Source organism: Rhinolophus hipposideros, assembly GCF_964194185.1.
Source record: "Rhinolophus hipposideros genome assembly, chromosome: X".
Taxonomy (NCBI): domain Eukaryota; kingdom Metazoa; phylum Chordata; class Mammalia; order Chiroptera; family Rhinolophidae; genus Rhinolophus; species Rhinolophus hipposideros.
Genome location: NC_138046.1, coordinates 17,597,664 through 17,621,635, shown reverse-complemented (window position 1 = coordinate 17,621,635; position 23,972 = coordinate 17,597,664). Strand labels below are relative to the sequence as shown.

At 38.4% G+C, this 23,972-nt stretch overlaps 1 protein-coding gene across 7 annotated transcripts in view; it reads right to left on the bottom strand.

The window, feature by feature from the left end:
* The window catches only part of MCF2 (MCF.2 cell line derived transforming sequence), a 109,550-nt gene that overhangs the window by 22,672 nt on the left and 62,906 nt on the right, over positions 1-23,972 (bottom strand). For all 7 annotated transcript variants that reach the window (XR_013992907.1, XM_081041900.1, XM_081041895.1 and 4 more), the window contains 12 exons: positions 23,684-23,803; positions 19,908-20,099; positions 18,772-18,963; positions 16,831-17,002; positions 12,635-12,672; positions 9,151-9,239; positions 7,669-7,735; positions 6,844-6,959; positions 6,659-6,728; positions 4,783-4,875; positions 1,211-1,303; positions 284-409 (listed from right to left, as the gene is read on the bottom strand). Coding sequence is in view for 6 of the 7 variants with exons in the window: in XM_081041900.1 (XP_080898026.1) it covers positions 284-409; positions 1,211-1,303; positions 4,783-4,875; positions 6,659-6,728; positions 6,844-6,959; positions 7,669-7,735; positions 9,151-9,239; positions 12,635-12,672; positions 16,831-17,002; positions 18,772-18,963; positions 19,908-20,099; positions 23,684-23,803 (1,368 nt within the window). In the remaining variant the exon portion in view is untranslated. The remainder of the gene's footprint in view (positions 1-283; positions 410-1,210; positions 1,304-4,782; positions 4,876-6,658; positions 6,729-6,843; positions 6,960-7,668; positions 7,736-9,150; positions 9,240-12,634; positions 12,673-16,830; positions 17,003-18,771; positions 18,964-19,907; positions 20,100-23,683; positions 23,804-23,972) is intronic.

Genomic DNA, 23,972 nt, shown 5'->3' with positions numbered 1-23,972 from the left:
TCTGGGATGAAGTGTCTCCTTAGAAGATCCAAACATTCCCTCAAGCAAGATGTCCCAAGGTCTGGACTTGGGGATAAGCTGTTGGGGACAAGGGGAATGTCACAAATCCATATGGCTAGTGATCGGAAGCCAATTCTCCACTTAGCATTATCAGTAAAAATGCAGACATTTGGATCTCTGTTTGTCTACCTCTTCTTATTTCTCAATTGGTTCCAGGAGAGGAAGAAAGGGACATGAACATGCTTAACCCCTAAAACTGCAACAATCATTAAAATCTACTTACAATATACCCATTTATTGCAATCTGATGCATAGAGTCATTAACGGACTTCAGTAAATCCAGCACTGTGTCAAGTGCCTCCTTTAATTGTTCCGATCCTTCGCAGCCTTTGCTACATTTTAATAGCTCCTATAATTAGAAGTTGAGAATTAATATTAGGCAGATATTAATAGCTTGAGAAAATGAATAAGATTTTGGCCAACATGCTTTCAAAGAGGAATCCAAAGATCGCGTCACTTTTTTGAGTGGTTTCTTTCATATGCTGTCACATTAATACTATATTTAATAACAATGTCAAAATTGGAGAAGAAATGGCATGTTGACTAAATTGTATAAAGCAAATGGCATTCAATGCTTTTGGAGCTGAAGAACAACAGCTATTAGGACACACTAGAGATTAGTTTTTAAAGCAATGACACACCTTTTGGTCCTCTACATACCACAATTTGTTTTATTCATTATGCATATGCCATAGAACACTGTGAAAATACATTTTAAAACAAGCTATGTTGTATTTACACTTAACACAGCATTTTCACATTACATGAAGGATGTATCATCTTCACTTTCCATTGAGAAGGACGTATGAAATAACAGTCGCAAAACCATATGAAATATTTGTTTAGCTCTTTTTAACAACAGTAAAAATTCTGCAGTAAACGCTATACATATGTCAACATAACTTGCATGGATAATTAAATAGCTAACAACATGCCAGATAATCTCAGCTTTACATTTACGCCTCCAGCACTCGCATAGTTGCAGCGAACCGAAGGAGCAGACTGCATTGATTCTACTGCCAAGTTCAACCTTCCCAGTCACGGAATCCACCTATTTCTAGTGCTTTCTACTCAGCTACTTCCTTTTCAATGGTTTTGGCACATCTGACCCCAAGAAGTAAAGAAAGAAACAAATGCTCAATGTACTTACCTTTAACAGTAACTGATATTTGGTGATTCGTTGCACTGGTTTGAGTAAATAGGAATCCAGACCAAGTCTGTGTTTTAATTTTCTTTGACATTCCTGTCATTCAAATATAATTACCAATAAATTTAAATTAAGACATATACCTGTAAAAATGCCAAGTGTTCATTGATTTCGACCCAATGCATGCAGGTTTCTTAACATTTCAAGGAAAATCTATCAGAAAAATTGCTGTTACATATGGTATGGCCATTAGAGGTAGTATATCTGAAAAACTACAGTAAACATTGCAAGGATTTGAGAGGTAGAAAATTCCAAAATTTTGAAGACTAAAAGTTTTAACATCTAAATTTGTGTTGTTCTAGAATGCTTACATTACAAGGTGAGAAAGCAATGAATGACTAGAAAGCAATGAATGAATGAATGAAATAAGCAATAGATGAACATGACTAAAAAGTTCTTCAATATGTCCAAGAAAATTAACAAAAGGCTCAGCTCCACAGGCCAAGGCCCAGAAAAGAAATAGGTTATACTGAATATAAATCAGACTAGGCATGAGAAGAGGTGTTTTGTTTTTTTAATATCACAAGAAAAATACAACCCTCATCGACTGGTGCTATATTTCATTTGATTATTGGTTCAGTGCCACTATAAATATAAGGGTCATGACTTTGGGTCCTGGGAACATTGTAGGGCAAGACAGGGGCTGGATAGGATGAAACGTGCATATAGGAAGTGCAGAACACAAAGGGAGTAGGAGGATATATACCTATGTAAGATCCAGGACCCTCTTCTGAATACGGATAAAATCCAATATACAATCTTGAATTTTCAACTTATAGTTAAAGATAGTGGACCAATAGATGCATTTAGCTCTCCTCACTCATGAAACCCAACTAAAATGATGGGAAAGTTATTTTTACAAGGCAAAACCCAACGTTACAAAGATGGGAGAGGAAAAATCGTTGACAAAATTTGGAAACTGGAAACCAAACCAAGCGCACTCCAGAAAAGCAAATTTCAAGTTGGCAGAGGAAAAAGCCAGGGAACACCTCAATTTATGTTATAGAACACCTTCTCCCCTCTAAAATGAATTATAGACGTCAAGGACCTCTGAAAGTGAGAGATGAAGGCGGGGTTTGAAAAAAGATGGTTGTTGAAAGACTGTTAAGAAGTAATTAGATACTAACAAGTGTTGCTGAGGGTGGGGAGAAATCAGTATCCTCATATGGTGCTGGGAGGAACGTAAAATGGTGCAGCAATTTTGGCAAACAAACAGTTCTTTAAAAAGTTAGAGTTAGCATACGACCCAGTAATTTCACACCCGGGTGTATAGCCAAGAGAGATGAAAATACATGTCCCCACAAAAACTTGTACACAAGTGGTGGAAACAACCCAAATATCCATCAAATGATTGAGTGAGTAAATAAAAAGGGAAACATTCATACAATGGAATGTTATTGGGCCATAAAATGGAATGAAATATTGACACATGCTACAAAGTGGGTGAACCTCAAAAACATTATGCTGAGTGAATAAGGCCAAACACAAAAGGCCACATGTTTCTTGATTTCATTTATATTAAATGTTCAGAATAGGCAAATCTATAGAAAGCAGATTAGTCAGTGCAGAGGGTTGGGGGGCAGGGGAGGGAGGAAATGGGAGGCAATTACTAAAAGGCATGGGTTTTTTTTTGACTGATGAAAATATTCTTAAAATGATTGTGGTGATGGTTGCACAACATTGTGAATACAGTAAAACTATTGAATTGTACATTTTAAATGGATCAGTTTTATGGTATTTTAACTACATGTCAGAAAAGCTATTAGCCTCCCCCAAATTAAGTGAGCATAAAAACCTAAAAGCCGCAGCAGAAGCAGCAGCAGCAGCAATAAGCCTCTAGATAACCATGCCACTGGGCACAAGTGGGAGGCTGCCTCTTCCTCCGTATAGCAGAACTGATGTTTATTTGAAAAGACTAAAACGGAAGGCCTTTGGACTAGAGAATACCAGGTCCAGATGAGGGCAGAGTACCATATTAAAAGCAGAGATTACTTGAATATGTATGTACCAAATGAGAGATTCTCAGCCTTTTCCCCTCACCTGGCTACAAGAACATTGGCAGCCAGTTCCTTATTCACCAGATAGCAGACTGAACAGTCTGAAAGAAAGGTATACAGGTATTGGGGATCCCCCCAAGTAAACAGATTGAGACAAATCACCCAATAATAAGGAACATGGTCAATAAACCCGCATATGCCCAGGCAACTTTCAATGAGCTTTTTAGCGCTTATTCCTAATGTAAGTAGACAAACATGTATCATTAGACTTTGAAGAAAATATGAGTAACAGGAACAAAATGAAGAAAAGGAAAAGCAATCTGAAAGATAATAGAAACTATGGAGGGAGGATAAAACTATTTTAAAAAGGAAAACTTATAATTATTATCCTCACATGGATAAGTAAAACAAACACATGAAACAGAAACCGGATTCTATTGAAAAAAATACTGAGAGAACACAAAAGGGTAGAGGCTCTTCAAAATTAAAAACATAACGGCAGGAACTCGATAGAAGAACTGGAAGATAAATTCCAGAAAATAGAGCAAGAAGACAGTCAGAAAATAGAAAGGAAAGATAAGATATTTAGAGGACTGGTCCAGGATATCCAACAACAGATGTAAAATAGGAATTCCAAAAAGAGAGAACCGAGAAAGTCGTGTGGAGAGAATCAAAGAAAAAAAAATCCAAGTAAATTTGGACAAGAGGTTCCAAATTCAAAGGATCACCACAAGACTAGCATAATGGATGAAAATAGTGCCAAAATCATGGACAGCACTGTGAAATTTCAGACCCCTGAGAATAAAAGAAGTTCCCGTAAGCTTTTAGAGAGAGGACAATAATTAGGTCACATGCAAAGGAACAAAAACCAAATTAACATCAACTTTTGCAACAGCTACACTGGAAGATAGAAGACAATGGGACAAACGCTTTCAAAATACTGAGGGAAATTATTTCTACATAGAATTCCATATCCAGCCAAGCTAGCAATCAAGTGTTAAGGTAGAATAAAGACATTAGCAGATATGCAAGCTCTCAAAAACTTTTACCTACCATGTACTTTCTCAGTAAAATTACTGGAGGATGTGTTCTACCAATCAAGTGAGTAAAACAAGAAAGAGAAATATATGACACCTAGGAAACCAGAGAGCCTATGCAAGAGACAGGTGAACAGAATCTCCAAAACGATATTCACCAACATTAAAAGAGCTGAATGTGGTTGTCTCTCCAAGCAGCGTGTGTGCATGTGTTTTGGGGAGAGTTGAATTGCTCTTTAATATATACATATATATATATATATATATATATATATATATATATATATATATATATATATATTTATACATATACATATATATGTATATATATATACATATATTGCTCTTTCTATATATAATTGCTCTTTTATATATATATATATATATAAAATTTACTTAAAGTAGAAAATGAATTTATAAATAAAAAGTGTCCCAGTATCTTCCAGAAAGAGTAGATCCAAAACCTGAATAATTACTATACCTGGAAAAAGGCGCACTCTGAATACTTCCTCCAAATTGCCTCTGATCTGGGCTTATTCAGACAATATTTTGCATATATCTGAAAATCATCTTTCTGTGATAAAAAGCAAATTCAAAGGTATTACCAATTTGTGAACATGTGCTTTTCTGATCAAGAAAGGCTAACCATTGCAAGGAATGGGGCCTAAACGGGCTGCCACACTGGCAGCTGGTCAGGAGCCCTCTCTGTAGTCCAACCAAGTACAGCATGCTCCTTAGTCTCGGTAGAGGGACACATAATTACCCAAGTAACTGAATAACTTCCACTTACCAAGTTCAAGAGTTAGAGGGAGAAAAAAGCCTTCTCTGAATGTACTATCAAAGCAGACTCATTTTTTTCATAACTATGAGTTAACAGGGTACCAAGAATTCTGCTGTTGCTATGCTGTTAGTCACTTGGTTCCCTGGTGAGTGACCTCGTAGCTAACTTCCAAGGTCCTTAGTTGATCACTGGGACATCACCATCGTACCATACCGCACTAGACATCTGCTCATGCTCTTCTCTCTCCCAGGAATATTTATTTGACCCTTAGCTAATGGACTGCCTCCTGTTCACTCTTTTACATTCATCTCATTAGTCATGTCTTCTAGAAAGCCATCATTTATACCTCTAGTCTATGTAAGATGCACCTCTGGGATCCTACAGGACCCTTTGTATATCTCTCACATAGCACAACTCACACTGTACACATAGGATTCCCTGTTTTTCTCCATGAATAGTCTTGGGCTTGGTATTCGCATTGCCTAGCACAGTGCTTGGTGTACAGTAGGTTCTCAGTAGATGGCTGTCAAATGAATGAGCATATCAAAAGGCATTTATTAAACCACTACTGGTTGCCAGGAACTCTGCTAATCTTACGAGAGGTACAAAGATATATAGGATATGGACCCTGCCTCACAGAGTTTTCCATTGAGTTGGAGAAAGAATTTATGAATGTATGTAAAGATGCATAGAAAATGTAAAATCCCCAATGAGTATCAGTCATTAAGTCCTACGAGAGTCCAAAGGAAAGAGAGATTGCTATTGGTTAGGGAAGAATTTGGACGTAGTTTAAATGTGTTTCAAGTTAGGGTATGTTGAGAAAGGTAATAACACACAAGTCTTTCTTAACCATAGTTTCTCCCTCCATGAATACTTGCTGAGATAAGATATCTATTAGGAAGCTTTCTATAAACACCTCTATCAAACTGACTCTCAAATCAAGGCAGAACTGATATTTCAGGAACAGGAGGAACTAGATAAGGAGAGAACGTTCTGAAAGGAAACTGTAATGGAGGAGAGCATGATTACAAAGCCTGCAAAATCGACTGTACTAAGTACACTCTTGGGACATGGAGAAACGAGCCTCCCGGAATGATCTCGGAGAATAAAAAAAATCGACACCTCTCCATTTTGCAGAGTTCTTGTGATAGATGCCTTGGGTCTGAAAGCCAGACTACATTTGATTCTAAGACTTACATGTATTAAAGGGGAATACCAGGCATCACCTAGGCTAACAATTAACCAAGCCAAGAATGGTTGTGCTAAGATGATCCCAACTCTCACATCTTCATAGCAAGGATGGTCCTTGGACTCCTGGGATCACCCAGGGGTCAGTGGTTGCAAGCTGAGCCATTGATGCATTTGATAGCACAGAACACAATGGCCGTTTGCAGGCTCGCACCAGTTTCTGCAACAAAACCTGGTTTAGCATTAAATACTTGAAGTGATGTGTCTCCTCCAAGAACATAAAGACATAAAAAACAATACCTACCTTGTCTCTAAATCTGTCCTTATACAATGAGTGGCTATTTTGGTGGTCCATATTTACATATTTTTAAATAATAATTGAACTAACCCTTTCCAGGAAACAAGGTCCCACTCTTTCTGGACAGTCAATGCAGTTTTCCAGACTGTTCATGAAAAGGCTATGAAAATTTCAGAGAAAAAAAAACATTACATATTTTTATGTGAAATATAATAAATTGGTCAATAACCCTTTACACAATATCATGAAAAAAATTCAATTTAACAATTACATACTTGTTATGGAATTCATATATTTCTGCCATATTTCCAAAGAGTACGTCCTTTTTATTTCTCAGGAGAGGCGGCATAAGATCAAACATTTCTGGATTATCCATCTCCGCTCTATAGCCCTACCCAAAATAAATGCATTTATTCATTTAAAAAATATACACATTAACATTTGATTGGGCTACCAAAGGCATAGGTACAGCAAAATATATAGGGGGTTATTGGGTGAAGCTGTCTGTAATTTTAACATTCAAACCTTCTAGTTCACCATTATCATTATTATTTCTTTTCAGAAAGTAGGACAAGGAAGTGAAAGATTTCCACTCAATGGGTAAAACAAAGTGACAGCTCTTTGGCCTTCAGGTAACTTATAATGTAGGAAACAAAACAGAAACTAAGTACAAAAAATTGTATTAACAATTAGAAGTCATTAACTTCTACTTAAGCTAGCAATAAGTGTTTAGGTTTTTTCAGACCAAAGTCATATTACAACATTTGTATGAAATGATCGTTTTTCTCCCCTTTTTAATTCTTTACATCACAGCCTCTAAACAGTACCCTGCGAATAGTTAGAACAATCTGTTGTATCCCGAAGAGAACAGCTTATTTTCTGTGATACATTCTGAATCCATTAATTCTCACTCCGGAGAGAGAACCTGAACACACACATCTGACAGACAGGCAACCTCTGACTATCGGAGAAATAGCCACTGCTGCCCTGTGACAATCCAGGAAGAAGAGAGAAAGAGCAGACTGCCCTAAACACTTCCTAATAAACGTAGCAGGGGGGCATTCGGGAAAAGATGGCAAAATACAATTTGAGTCCCTTACCAACAAAACAGTGAACAGCTCGCGAACATACACCTTCTCCGTCTGTATCAGCTCATTTAGGACATGGCTAAAATGAAAAGACCATATTTAACAGTTATTTTACTGCTTTAGAACTGTATTGCAACGTTTCAATTATCATCATTATAAACTCTCTAAGGTAAACATTGTTAATGCACAGGAACTACCAATGGTTTTAGTTTTATCATCAAAATAGAAAAACGTCCCATCCATAAACCTCTAAAATACATTTAAAAGAAAGGGGAGCAGGCCTCAAGTGTCATTTTTAAATGAAAAAATTCTTTACTTCTACCTCACTAAGCTTAAGAGTCAATTTACTAAAAACTCACAAACTCTATTCCTAACACCTGGGAAATAATTTTGGGGGACAGCACAGTTTCTGAGCTATAATTCCCTCCTTCTACCGCTCTCTCAAAAAGAAATACCCGCATTTTTGGCACAGTTTTTTCCCTTGTCCCAGTAGTGTTCTGAAATTTTCCAAGACATGAAGTGGATTTATTAAGCTGGTTTTCCCAAGTACACATCATACTTAAGTTTCTGTAGTAATTTTGCTTACTGTCTCTTTAAAATAAAATACATTTTCCTTCTGATGTGATTTCCAACTGACATCATATTTAAAATTCATTTCCTAACTCTCCAGTATAAGTAACCCTTTTAATTTAACTTCTACCTTTGGCCCCACTTTTATTTTTAACCTTTAAAGCATTAACATTTAACAATATTTGAATATATATATATATATATATGTATTATACATACATATACATACATATATTATACATACAGAAGGTGCCAAAAAATGTATACATTTTAAGAAAGGAAAACTATTAAAAATGTAATACTCAATACATACTGATAACAAAAGATGAATACAAGTCATGTTTGACTTCTGCAATGACAAGAGGTCCTCAAAGTGCTTACCATCAGCATCCAGACACTTCTGATTATGGCAAACTACTGCTTGAGCAACGTTGACCAAAGTGTCCACTTGTATACATTTTTTTGGCACCCCCGGTATATATGTCTACATACATCTTGCTCTAAAATACTGGCTACTTACACCTCTGTGATATAAAATTTAAAGGGTGAGTATTCTTATGTTTGGAATATTAACATAATATAAAAGTGAAGAAAACAATGATTATTAATATCTATAAATAATAATGTATGTCTACATAATCCTTTCTAGCTTTGGGAACCCTGTCCTATTCACTCTGCCCTCTTTTACAAAAGAGGAGACTAAGATTCTGCAGAGGTCTAGTTAACTTCACGTCATATAAACAGAGCACAAGTTGGGCAGGCCTAAACCCCACTTCTGAAACCTCTTGTAGTGCTCTTTTCATCACACCCAGTAGCACCCCATTGTGTGAACTCAAAATGCCAAGCGTGTTGGTCCTGAACACTGAATCAATGACTCCTACAGGTAGATGTGTATATGAGTGTGTGTTAATAAATAAAAGATACTTCTTTAAAATATCCAAGCTATTGTCATTGTTCAAACTGGAGGATTGACCAGAGCTGTTCTTCTCCCGACAATCATGCACCACTTCAATCTGAAATGATGAAAATATAAGTTAAATGAGCATATGTGTAGGTACAGATCTTCTTCAAGGAAATTTCGCTCAAATTAAGTTTTCTCTAGGTCCTAACTGTTCAGATAAATTGAAAAATAACACTATGATGATTATTTTTTCAGAAATAACTGTGGTATGTACTAGTAAAAAATGATTTGAGTTGCCTAAGAGAACGGACTTAACATACAGTTAGAATTTATTTTATATAGTAATGTTTCATTTATTGGGCACTTGGGAGAAATGATGTTAATTCATAAAAAGTTGATCGTCCACATAACTAAAGTTTATAAATGAAGGACCATAATGGCTTTTTAACCTTAATGAGTTTTGATAGAAACCTTTCTGGGAAATATTACATGAATCATTGAATTCTTTAACCACGGATACAGAATATCACTGACCCTTTCCCTAATGACTCAGTGGCATCGAACGTGAACATGAATGATATGATAAAAACCTAATGATAAACTCCAGGGCTAATAAAATGTGCAGAACTGTCTACAGTTTCTTGAAATGGCTGTAACCTGTCTGCTCTCTGCCACCTGTCAGTCAGTTGTTGCTACGAGTGACCTCCTGGTCCTAAACTGCTGACTTATTTTACAGACTCTATGGGACTTGGGCTGCCTTACCGAGTCAACTGCATGAGATTTGTCACACAGTGAGGTTATTTGCACTTCAGAAGCATAGGAAGTACATTCCAGGGATCTGGCTGTACTGGACAGCTGAGCTGAGCAAAAAGCCTGAACTCCAAGGACATATAGCATTACTTTGTAACAAAATGAAGCACGGCACCCAAAATGAAATACAGAATCGATCAGCTAAAAAGCATTTCCACAGAATATGACCTACTTATTACAAATACACGTGAAAAGGAACGAACATTATTGATTATCTTCTATATATTGTGCAGGCACAGGCCTAGGTGCTTAACACACATTATATCAAATCTACACAGCAATTCTGCAAGTTATGGCATACTTATCCCCATTTTACAGATGGGAACACTGAGGGTCAGAGAGGTTTAGCAACAGGGCCAAGGTCGCATATCTAGTGATGAAACAGGGTCAAGCGTATGGTCCGCCACCATTATCATGCTCCCTCTTTGAGAGTGTTTGATTTATGTCTGTTCAATGTACCAACTGTTATCCTCATTTTAATACTGAAATTAAGACAGACAGGTATGCACCATTTACTCCTAAGGGATTTCTAAAATACAAATTTGGAAAGTTTTGAAACATAAATTTATGCTTTTAAATACCTAAGGACCAGGCAAATTAACTTGCATTGGAAGAATATGTGCATTTTGGAACTGGGTTCACTAGCTATAGATTTCACCAAGAAAATGTACAGTCACAACTGCCTATTGTTTTTTCCTGGAGATATGCAAATGAATAAATATACACAGTGAAATGTTAAGGTAGTCATGAGTTGAAACTAGAACTGAAAGACATGTAAGACTATGAAATTCGGCATTCAGCCTGTTTCCTTCTAGAAACCAGTTATGGCTGTACAACATGATAACCAGGCAAGCCATGTGAGTACAGGCCATTCAGTACTAGCCTGCTAACGACTGTATGAAACATTTAGAACAGTACCATCTGCCACACATTATTCAAAGTTCTTCACAAATATTAGATTAATTTATCTTTACGCTAACTTCATGATGAGGGTGTTCTATTATTATCCCCATTTTATAGATAAGGAAACTGAGTTCCAGAGAACTTACCCAAGATTATACAGCCAGCAAGTGATGGAACTGGGATTGAAAGCCAGGCAGTCTAGTCTAACCCTACAATCTGTATAATTACGAAAAACTGCCTTTTGGAAGTATGTTATTGTCCTTATTTACCATCAAAAACACACAGAGAGCATGTAGATGGATTAAATGCTCCAATCAAAAGACACAGGGTGGCTGAATGGATAAGAAAACAAGACCCTTACATCTGCTGCCTACAAGAGACTCACTCCAGATCAAAACACACACACAGACTAAAAGTAAAGGAATGGGAAAAAGATATCTCATGAAAGTGGAAACAAACAAACAAACAAAAAAAGCTGGGGTAGCAATACTTATACCAGACAAAACAGACTTCAAAATAGTCTATAACAAGTGACAAAGAAGGACCCAGTAATCCCACTTCTGGGTATTTATCCAAAGAAACCCAAAACACCACTTCTAGGGGACACGTGCATCCATATGTTCCTTGCAGCATTGTTTACAGTGGCCAAGATGTGGCGGAAGCTTGGGTGTCCCTGAATGGATGAATGGAGAAAGAGTAAGTGATACATACACACACACAGACACACACACAGACACACACACACACACACACACACACACACACACACACACACACACACACACTGGAATATTACTCAGTCATAAAAAAGAATGAAATCTTGCCATCTGCAACAATATGGATGGACCTGGAAGGTACTGGGCTGAGTGCAGTAAGTCAGAGAAAGACAAATGCCATATGATCTCACATGTGGAATCTACAGAACAGGATAAAAGAACAAACAAAAGAGAAACAAGCTCATAGATAGAGAACCTTTTGATGGTTGCCAGATCAGGGGGCCGGGGGAGGGGTTGGGAGGATGGGTAAAGGGGGGAAAGGATTAAGAAGTCCAAATTGGTACTTACAAAAGAGTTACGGGGATATAAAGTACAGCACAGGAAATATAGTCAATAATATTGTAATAACTATGTATGGTGTTAGATGGGAACTAGACTTATTGGGGTGATCACTGATCACTTCGTAAGTCACATACACGTCTAATCACTATGTTGTATACCTGAAACTAATATAATATTGTATATCAACTGTAATTGAAAAATAAAAAAAAATACTGAAAAAAAAAGGAACAAAGAAAACGTAGGGTGTTGCAGTTATGATGAGGTTACTCTCTGCAGATACCAGAATATCATGGATAACTGAGAAGGAATCGTGTATCTATCAAGATATAAATAGGTGCCTTTTTGAGCCCAGAGTCTGATCCATTAGAACCTGTCCTTTGTCCATGTTTCATACTTGCAGGACTGGAATCACTTACGAAAGAAATCTCCTTTTATAAAAAGGTGTAACACTTATGTAGGTTTTCTGAGGTGGGGTGGGGGCAAAGAAGCTGGAACTTATATGAGATATTCTACAGAAATTATTCTGAACTTGAGCCGACTTGAGACACTGCTCACACATCTGGGTAGATGCCAGTACTGCAATTAGACACAATGTGGCAGCAGCTTTTTCTTTTAAATTAAATAGGCTTTCAAACGCACAATAATGGCTGAGTGAATTAAAATATGGTTTAAGGCCCCATACTGATTCTGCAACTACAGCAATAAAGCCAACCTTGAATTAATTAATGATATTTACTTTTAAGTTGCTCTGATTTTGTCTCCAAGTCTTCTTCCCTGGGAGAGAAATATGAAAGAAGAATTTCAAACCAGAATTAAAACCAACACTTTTAATAAAAATACATGCATCTTTATTAAATAGAGTAATATTCCAATGTGTTTATATTAGTATTTTTAGGTATATATATATATATATATATATATATATATATATTAGGTTTTTATATTTATATAGATTATATACATTTTTAAACCACACTACGCAAAACAGTTGAACGGTTAAGCTTAGCTGTATGGTTTCAACTTCTTACTAAGATTTTCCTACGTATTTACCCATCCTTTCATTCATGAAACATGTGCTTGACTGCCGAGTAAGCTGAAAGTAGGTGTTAGTACTCATAATTTATTGGCAGATTTAGTGTTCATTCTGACACATAAGCATTGAGTCAGATTGTTGCTCACTGATTAACTGAGTCAAAAGAGTTTTGAAAACAAATCTAAATTTAACTAATAATTATAGCATTTATTTGGCACTTCCTGCATACCAGGCACTGTTCTAAGTCCTACATACGCATTTTCTTTTTTTCAATCCTCAAATTAACTCTCTGAGATAAGTCCTGCTTCTATCCCCATTTTATAGATAAGTAAGGTTAGTATCTTGTCCAAGAATCAGAGGTAGTATTCACATCCCAGTCTTCTACTGTCAGAATGCGTGTTTCTAACCACTATATAAAACATTTCTGAAGCATGTTAAAATGCTAAAACAAAACAAAAAACAACTTCATTAAAATTCCAAGCTTAAATCTTTCTGTTCTTCCTGTTTAATCTTTCTTTTTTTCTTTCTGTTTAATCCTTCTCTTGTGTTTACAGAGGGTGAGCCTCTATATTGTTAAGCGACGTGTCCAGATGTTCCTACAAAGCCCAGGGCAGAGTCCAGTCAAAGAGTAGGTCATTTAAGTTCCTAATTCTCAGGAACTTAATGATGAAAAGGCTGCCACCCACACCGGCTGCGTGGATCTCTCCTTTGCATGGAAGGGACATACTTTCTATCTTTTCCTCCTGCTCAGCAGGAGCCATTGCAAGGCACTCTCAGGGAGAAGCTATGCTGCTAGGTTCTCGAAATTTTATACTTCATTTTTATTTATTTAAAAATATATTTTATATATAAATTGTACGTTTATATAATCATACATATAAAGATAAATTAGACTATGGCAATTACCGTATAAAATCAATTTCTCAATAAATACCTATGTCCACCACTTTAAAGACACCTGCTATACAGAGATCCAAACTTATTTATGAAGGTAACTTAAGGAGCTTCCCTAATGAGTGGCACTAATTAATTCTCTGCAAATACATTGAGATGAAAAAAAAAACTACTTATGAGGATTGCATCTTTTTCTGAAAAGCAAGGTAGACAAACTCATTCTTTTAACAACAGAGATATGTACCTAAAAGTATTGAGTGGCTATACTGCATGCTAAGCTCCATGTTTGGTACTAGGAATACAGACATGAATTGCACACAGTCCCTGCCCTTACAGAGCTTACAGTCTAGCAAGAACAACATAAAGCAGGAAATTACACTAAAGCTGCGAAGAAATGAAGGGGGACGTGTTATCACATAGCTTGAACTTCTAACCAAACTGGATGCAGGGGAGGAGAGGCAGGAAGGAAAAGCTTACCTAAAGGAGACAGCCTAGAGATGGGAAATCTGGTGGAGGAGTAGGAGCTAGCCAAGGGAGAGTATTCCAGAAGGGAATAGTACTCCAGAGAAACAACAGTATGTGTACAGCCCAGAAGGCAAGACAACGAGAGGCATTTGAGAAGGGAAAGTGGGGAGACAGGGAGACGGCTGCAGTTGTCAAGGAGACATGATATTAGCTTGGATTAGGGGCGTGGCAGTGAGGGACAGCAGTGGGAATGGAAAGAAGTGGATTTTGTGACTGATCAGAGGTTGGGCATGAGTGAGAAGGGGGAGCCGAGGGCCCGGAATCACTGAGATGAGGAACACAGGAAGAGGAGGTTCGCAGGAGAGATGAGATCAGTTTGGGGTATACTGAGTCTCAGCTGCCTACAGGAAATTTGAGGAAGCAAATTATAAACGCAGGTCTGAAGATTATGAGAAACTTATCTACACAAGAGTTACAGATTTAGGAGCTCAAACCGCATTTCACCCCTCACAGACAATGTTCTTCCATGACTTCCATCTGTATTAAATGTTAATGCAACAAGTATTTCTTACACCCTGCTCAGTGCCAGCTGGCAGTGTGCTAGGTACCAGCTTCTATTCGATGCAAATTAACAAAAATAAACAAAAACAAAGAAAAAAAAGTTTGACTTATTTTACGGAAAATTAACACTTATGCTTTGAGTTGACCAAATTTTATATATTTGGCTTAGCAATGAAAAGCCTGAAGAATTATTTGGAAATGTTTGTTATAATCCCCATTACTCACAGAGCAATTAGGTAAAATTAACAATGTTTCCAGCGTCAGTAAATGCTTTGATTATTTATAAACTGTGATGAACAATGGATACAACCACTGATCTACCCACGATGAATATGTTAGGCAGCCTTAAATTACAGCAAATCCAAGCTACTCCCAAGAAATAATTTTATTGCGGATGACACAAGAGTTTCTAAAATAAAAGAAAGCTTGATTTATTTTAACATTGCCAATTGTTTTTCTTGTGTTGGATCCCTTTTTGAGGAGCTAAGCTTTTGGAGGACTTTAAAGCCCAGAAGCCTTAGTCAGAAGGATAGTCTAGCTTATTGAGTATTTATATTCTAGAATGTTTTATAAAAAAATTTAATTTATTTAAGTGTATTTTTCCAGGACCCATCAGCTCCAAGTCAAGTAGTTGTTTCAATCTAGTTGTGGAGGGCACAGCTCACAGTGGCCCATGTGGGGATCAAACCTGCAACCCTGTTGTTACTAGCACTGTGCTCTAACCAACTGAGCTAACAGGTGCCCCTCTGCAATGTGTTTTTCACTTGTCTTCACAAGAACCCTTTGAATTCAGTAGGTGTTAATGTTCCTAGTTTACAGACAAGGAAACAGAGGGTAAAAGAGGTTAAGTGAACTGCCCAAGGTCACACAGCCAGTAAATGAAGCCAGAAATTTAACCGAGATCTTAGGAATGCCAAGCTGTTTCTATTTTTATCCTCGTAGCTGTTGGTTTTTAGGCCCTTACTGGCTTCTTGTTCTTTTTACTCTTTTCCCCAATATCATCTTAGTCTACGGTATTCATTTATGGTATTATTCACAGTTTAATTTGTAAGAATATTTTTACATTTAATAACTATTAACTATATCACTTTGATCATTTTGGCCTAGTTACCTGCTTTCCTCACCTCTTTTTAATCTGATCCACGCTGGGGTAGGGCTGGATTTTTCTACTCATTATGCCTGGCTCAATCTTCCTCGGAATTTCAAAGTAGTTCCCATACATTAATGAAGTCTCTGATTCTCTCAGATCAGAGAGACCAAATTTCGTCCCCTGGTCACCCATTCAACTAACTTAAGGACACATCTGTCTCCCTTAAGAGGCCCCAGAGGCAGCTCAAGGGAAACCTTGGAGCAATAGAGTCATCTTATTTCCAGAGTAGTTCAATATCACAGTGAGGATAATTATTTTATCCTAAAGAACGTAGAAAGGGAATGGACATTACATGATTAAAACGAGTCTACAAAGATGAAAACAAGAAAATGGACTCTGTGACACTTAATTACTAGCAAAAGTATTCTATTTACCTGCCCCTAGTTAGCAAAGGCAATCCATTCTATTGTCTAAGCCATTCACTCACTAGAAGCTTCTAAGAACCAAGTTATAGTTTATCGGGATAAATAGCCAATATGCGTGAGTGCGTGGAGGCATGCATGTGTACCGGTTTCAGATGCCTTCCTCCACCGGCTGAAACAAAAGCGTGAGTTTGACGTTGGAATAAACAGTCACACGCACTGCAAGGCTGGACTACTCAGTACCGATTTGCATCCCCCGTCCCATACCACGTCACACTGTGTTACCATTTCCCAACAGTATCACATGACTCCGGCCTTGTGCAACGTAATTAAACGTGGCCAAAGATGCTGAAATAAAATTCCCAGGGATCAGGACTGAAGAAAACATTCAGTCTTTATGTCAAGAGTAACAAATTAAACAAGAGCAGGAAAAGCAGAGATAGAAAAGGTGAATGTAGATACTTTACCAGGTTTAGGGGAAAAAAATGGTGCTCTAGGTCTGATCGCTTTGTCTGAAGCAGGTACCACAAACTGGATGGGCCTCACATGCTTATTTTTCAGGTTCCTGACACCGGCTTGTTGGTTCTCAAATATACTTCGAATGTGTTCGAGCTTGAATTGTACAGTCTGCATTTGAATCTAAAGGTTGCATAAGAATTCTATGAAATATTTTCTGAAGTGGGGTCCTTACAAATCCTATCAGATTTCTCAGACTCAGTCAAAAATTGAATGTAGAGCTTAAAATATAACTAGAAGAAATTTAGGAAAGTAATGGAAAACAATTAATGTATTATCTTCACATGGTTATAAAACCAGATCTCAATTAAAACAACTTAAAGAAGAAATGTATCAATCTGTCATGAAATACGTCACTGCATAAAGTGATTTATCCTTTCACAGGCTGGAAGGGATAATAGCTGGAAAAGAAGGCAAGTTTAGCATGAGAAAACCACCGAGGTAAGCATTGTCATAGCAGTTTATTATGTTTTAGCTGCAGGACATTCTTTAGTTCTGTTGTAAAACCTCCTCAGAGCCACAGATGGATAATACCCCCTTCAGCCCCTCCTAGATGATCTGAGGCAGTTAGTTAAGCTTAGTTGCTTCCAGAGAATGACTTGGTTATTGCTGCGGCCATCTTTCTGATTTTCTGGAGCACCCCCTAAGATCTACAGCTAACCATGGATTTAGACACTGCTCCAAACTTCGAGTCAATTAGGCATTTCAACATCACAAATGCGTTTATCTACAACATGGAGAGAGTGCTTTGTGACTTTTCCCACGGGGTGGTACTGAACTAACATAGTTTTCCACTCTGCTAACAGCTACTCTCTGCCTGCTCTCCCTTGCCCAAGAAGACCAAATCCTTTCTTTAAAACTGTCTTCTCAAACTGAGTAGAAAAGCCAGATATATGTCCAGAGACCTCTGTGGACATATTTGGGGTAGGGTGCTCTTGCCATGGGCTGTGGAGCATAGAGTTATGTGAGAGCATTAATTATGAACACAAAATGGACTGATAATTCTGAGAGCTATGTCAGTCACAAAGGGACCGTCATGCCAGAGCATCACGTGACAGGTGTACCCAGGGAACGCCCTAACCAGGTAACTCCAGACGCAGGGTGGAGCGTGACCACGTGCACAGCTTTATCAGACTGCAGATGGGGGCACCGCACCCAGTCTCCAGCATAAAATCAGAGCTCTCTGAGGGCTCCTGGCTCAGGCCTCAACCGACGAGCTCACAGCCGCACCTGCACTGGTCCCAGATGGAGCCTTTGAAGCCTGGTCTCCTGACCATCTCACCAGCCCGGCCTGATGCCTGACGCTCCGCACCCCAGCGCCATAGGGTCTCTGGCTGAACACCGGACTCTCTCTCATCCTTCTTTCCTAAGACTCTGTTCGCCTGCCTAACCCTATTGCTTCCAAACCTGTGTGACCCTCTTGTGTGAAACCGCTCTCCCTCGACTATTGGAGGCTGTGCTCTGGCCGGAGCCTTGGTTAACACCTGTGGGAAACCGAGGCAGTAGGACTAGATCCATGGCTTTATTCTAATAAAGTCTGCCATTGTGGAAAGACACAAACGTGTGTGAGACGGCTACTCTGATAGTCGCGTCCCGCTCACAACATGAGCCCAGTATTCTCCTAGGACAGCTTTGGGCCTTTCTCCAAGGAAGCTAAAAGAGTTTAAAAATAATGGAGTCAGAGCTCAAAAAGGAAATTACTCTTCATTATGTAGGAAGCAGCATTTGGAGTTTTTGAAGCGTAACAGTAGCACTAATATTACCCCTAATCCTTAAGACAACGGTGTAATTACAATTTGTTACAAACTTAGCTATGCAGCAGTAGAACTCTTATTAACGGTACTGTAATTACAGTTTTAAAAAATTTGTTTACTTGAAAAAAAACTTCTTACCTTGAGTTCAGGAGATAAAACTATATCAAATTCATACTGTAGGGTTTCAGGGTCATAATTTATAAAGGGCAGAGCCATTTCAAGAAAATGTTCGATATCTTGGAGGGCTTTCTGAGTATCTTCTTTAGACTGAAACTTATCTATTTCCTGATTAGCTAGAAGACATTCTCCTTCATCACAGCACTGAAGAGCCTGGTGAGCAAACACACACACACACACACACACACACACACACACACACACACAGAGACATTATGAATAAAGAAGAAATACGTTTGTCCCTTAAGACAATGTTTATAAGGCCTGCCTTTTGTCAATCAGAGTTGCTTTCATAGCTATTAAAAATAAAGATAACTGGGTTGTGCCCTCCAGAAATTCAGTAGCTCAGGGCCATAAGCTCCACAGGTATTTCTGACACACAGCCAAGGATGGCAAGTGCTGCATCTTCCACAACACGGAATTCATTCTGCAGCAGGAGGCTAACCATCCTCTCAATACTAACACTTGAGCTGCATGCTATTTTCCCCAAATCAGTAACTGAAATATGAAACTCCTAGCCAAATATAAGGTGTAATAGAAATGCATAAAGATTGCCAAGGAGAAGGATAAAAGTTTCCTTGCCAGAGAAGGACATGTGCGGATTAAAATGCTCATGTTCAGATATGATGCCTATAAGTGATATCCTTATTTTACATTTCACTGCCAAGACCGGACCTTCTCGTCACTGCTTAATCGTGAAAGGGAACAGACCCACAAGCCATGGAGGAGTATTTTCCAGTCACTGTTTAATTTTTTATTGCTGTAACTATGACATGTAGGAGTTTCAGGCTTTAGCAAAACATCCCCAGGGCTTTTAAAACTTCTGACTACAAACTATCAACAGAGTAGAGGCTTCAGAGATGTACCCAAAATAGAAAGGAAGCCATCACAACCACGATCTCAATAATCAGAACGGAGGTCAAAATTCTTACAACACTAGACCTGCTATGAATTCTGCAGAGGTAATGTGGATTAAATATGCATGATCAAACTCAGACTCCTTACAAATTTAATTTCAAAGCTATACCAGACCCTGACCCTCTAACGTCTGAGAAGGACCCAAGAAGAATTTTTATCTCATTTTCCCATGACACTACCTGCTGTAGGAGTTTATGCATTTTGAAGGTCCTGCTGAGCTGGATCCGTTTGGCTTTGATCTCATTAACTAAAATATCAGAAAGGTAACGTAGCTCGTTGCACCTCTGACAGATCAAGTCAAGTGCGTAATGGTGATTGGCTGCAAGTCTGTGTCCGTGTAAAATCACAAAACGGGCCTTTGCTAACAGATCCTGATTTTGAGAAAGAAGGAAAACAATTAACCGCATGATCTCTGTTCAAATACAAGGGAAAAAAGAAAGTAATTAAGACACAAATTGGTTGAGCAAGGGAGATACATTGCCAAAAATATGATTTGATGTCATTATTTCTGCAGGCTGCAAAAAAGCTTAGTTCCAGTAATTAGTTATAGGAGTTGATGTCATCAGAAGCTCACGCATTTCTGTAACAGAAACAGAAAACTAACCAGCTGTCCAGAATGGGGATGAGATTTGCTTCTCCTGGTATGGACAGATTTAGAACAGAACTGCATATATCAAAGGAGCTACACACGAGCCAAAGAAGACTAATGGATTTCACATAACTCAGCCCTGGAAATCTCGTTAGAGTCATCATCTACCTGACCACTTACAGACCTGAAGGGAACGTCACAAGGTTTCCATGTCAAAAGGGATCTTAGCAGCCTTGCCTCCACTCTATCAACTACCGACCCCTCCAGTATAGTGACTGAAACACAGAACGAGCTCAGGAAATGTTTGTCAAGGTACAATAAAGAAACCTGAAGCCCAGAATGAAGAAGCAACTAGCCTATCTCGCTAGTGGGAAAACCAGGGTTAAAATACGGAGTCATAAAAATAAAATAAAATAGGGAGTTGTCGTTTAATGGGAATAGAATTTCAGTTCTGCAAGATGAAAAACTCCTGGAGATGTGTTGCACAACAATGTGAATGCACTTAACACTACTGAATTGTACACTTAAACATGGTTATGATGGTAAATTTTATGTTATATATCTTTTACCACAATTAAAACTAAAAATTAATAAAAACAAAACAAAAAATCCAAAGCCCCCTAATTTCCAAACCAGTCTGCCTTCTATTTCTACCTTAGATACTTACCAATTACCCCACAATCACAAAGATCTATAAGCATTATTCCAGAACTGGTCACCCCAACTGCTGCCTCTCAATTTTTTTAGGTTCTTGTGGTTTACTCATAAATCTGTTTGCTAAGAATGCACCTTAAAAACCATGGCCTTGCTCTCACATACAAGACAGGAGAGCAGCTAGAGTTTGTTAGGTATTAAAGCCATGTGTCCATACAAATGGCAAATAGACATATGAAAAAATGCTCCACATCACTAATCATCAGAGAAATTTAAATAAAAAACACAATGAGATATCACCTCACCCCAGTCAGAATGGCTATCATCAACAAGACAAATAGTAACAAGTGTTGGAGAGTCTGTGGAGTAAAAGGAACCCTCATACACTGTTGGTGGGAATGCAGACTGGTGCAGCCGTTATGGAAGGCAGTGTGGAGGTTCCTCAAAAAATTACGAATAGAATTACCATATGACCCAGCAATCCCTCTCCTGGGTATCTACCCAAAAAATCTGAAAATATTTATCCATAAAGACACGTGTGCTCCAGTGTTCATTGCAGCTTTGTTTATGGTGGCCAAGACATGGAAACAACCAAAATGTCCTTCGATAGATGAATGGATAAAGAAGTTGTGGTATATATACACAATGGAATACTATTCGGTGGTAAGAAAAGATGAAACAGGACCATTTGTGACAACATGGATGGATCTTGAGATTATAATGCTAAGTGAAATAAGTCAGACAGAAAAAGCAGAGAACCATATGATTTCACTGATATGTGGTATAAACCAAAAACACCAAAAGAACAAGACAAATGAAAAACAAAAACTCATAGACACAGACAATAGTTTAGTGGTTACCAGAGGGTAAGGGGGGTGGGGGGAGGGAGATGAGGGTAAGGGGGATCAAATATATGGTGATGGAAGGAGAACTGACTCTGAGTGATGAACACACAATGGGATTTATAGATGATGTAATACAGAATTGTACACCTGAAATCTATGTAACTTTACTAACAACTGTCACCCCAATAAACTTCAATTAAAAAAATAAATAAAGCCATGTGTTCAAACTTTTAGACCAGCAGAAAAATGGTAGCTGGCTTTTTAATTGGGGAAGGGGAACAGGATTTTATTGGGGAACAGTGTGTAATTCCAGGACTTTTCCAAGTCAAGTTGTTGTCCTTTCAATCTTATTTGTAGAGGGTGTAGCTCAGCTCCAGGCCCAGTTGCCGTTGTTAGTTGCAGGGAGCGCAGCCCCCCATCCCTTGCGGGAGTCGAACCGGCAACCTTGTGGTTGAGAGGATGTGCTCCAACCAACTGAGCCATCCAGGAGCTCAGCGGCAGCTCAGCTCAAGGTGCCGTGTTCAAGCTTAGTTGCAGGGGGCAGAGCCCACCACCCCTTGCGGGAGTCGAGGAGTCGAACTGACAACCTTGTGCTGAGAGCCTGTGCTCCAACCAACTGAGCCATCTGGCCACCCAGGACCTGAGCTGCAGCTCATTGACTTCATTCCAGTTGCGGAGGGCGCAGCTCGCTGGCCCAGTTGGGAATCGAACCGGCGACCTGGGTACTAGGAGCACGGCGCTCCAATCATCTGAGCCACCGGGCTGGCTGCAGCTGGCTCTTTTGAGTACTTATTATACTGGGGGTGCCAAAAAAACATATACAAGTGGACACTTTGATCACTGTTGCTCAAGCAGTAGTTTGCCATAATCAGAAGTGTCTGGACACTGATGGTAACCACTTTGAGCACCTCTTGTAATTGCAGAAGTCAAATGTGACTTGTATTCATGTTTTGTTATCGATTTATATTGATTGTTACAATTTTAATACAGTTTTTTCCTTTCTTAAAATGTGTATACATTTTTTTGGCACCCTCTGTACATCCATACATCCCAAGCACTGTGCTAAGTGTTTTATCTACAACGTCTAAATGAATCCTCACAATTACTCCACAAAGTAGGTCATTTCATCCCCAATTGATAGATGAGAACAGTGAGGCTTAGAAAATCTAATCAATTTACCCAAGGTCACACAGCTAGTAAAACTAAATATGAATGAATGAATGAATGAATGAATGAAATTCTTTATGAATTTGGTTCAGATGATGACTATTTAAGGAATTATGTTCTTGTATGTTTCCATCACTTCCAAGTACAGTGTGTACTTCCAGGACTTTTACCAAGTCAAGTTGTTGTCCTTTCCATCTTAATTGTGGACGGCGCAGCTCAGCTCCAGGTCCAGTTACCATTGTTAGTTGCAGGGAGCGGAGCCCACCATCCCTTACTGGAGTCGAACCGGCAACCTTGTGGTTGAGAGCCCACTGGCCCATGTGGGAATCTAACCGGCAGCCTTCGGCGTTAAGAGCACGGGAGCACGGAGCTCCAACTGCCTGAGCCACCGGGCCGGCCCTCCCCAAATAGCATTCTTTTTTTTTTTTTTCCAAATAGCATTCTTGATAGACATTTTTTACTCGCTTTTCAAAATGATTTATGATCTTGTTCACACCATTATCTCAGAGGCCTCCTGTTACAGCTACATGACTTATGCAGTCACCTCAGGGTGACATTGAACAGAACAGAACACAGACCAGTATTATTAAACCAATTATACAGATTATTACTGAGATATGGGGGTTTATACTACTGAAAACCATCGAAATGTAACTATTGTACTTCATAAATATAATGAACATCTGAAATGTTATCTTACCTGAGAATTTTCATCTAAGTTTTCCAACTTCTTTATTTTTTGTTTTACTTGCGCTATATTCCCTGTGACATCTGCCAGCTCTGCTTGTTGGTTTAACAGAAGTTCAACATCACTCACAAGCTAAAAATAGGAACAAAAATTAGTCTTAAAAACATATAAATCATTAAGCATTTTCCCAAGTTTTGTAGGAAACACTATTAAATAAGAACATCAATATGGAAAAATTACACACGTGGAAAATATTTTCAGTTATTTTTATTCACAGAAATGGATATAATCTATTAAACAT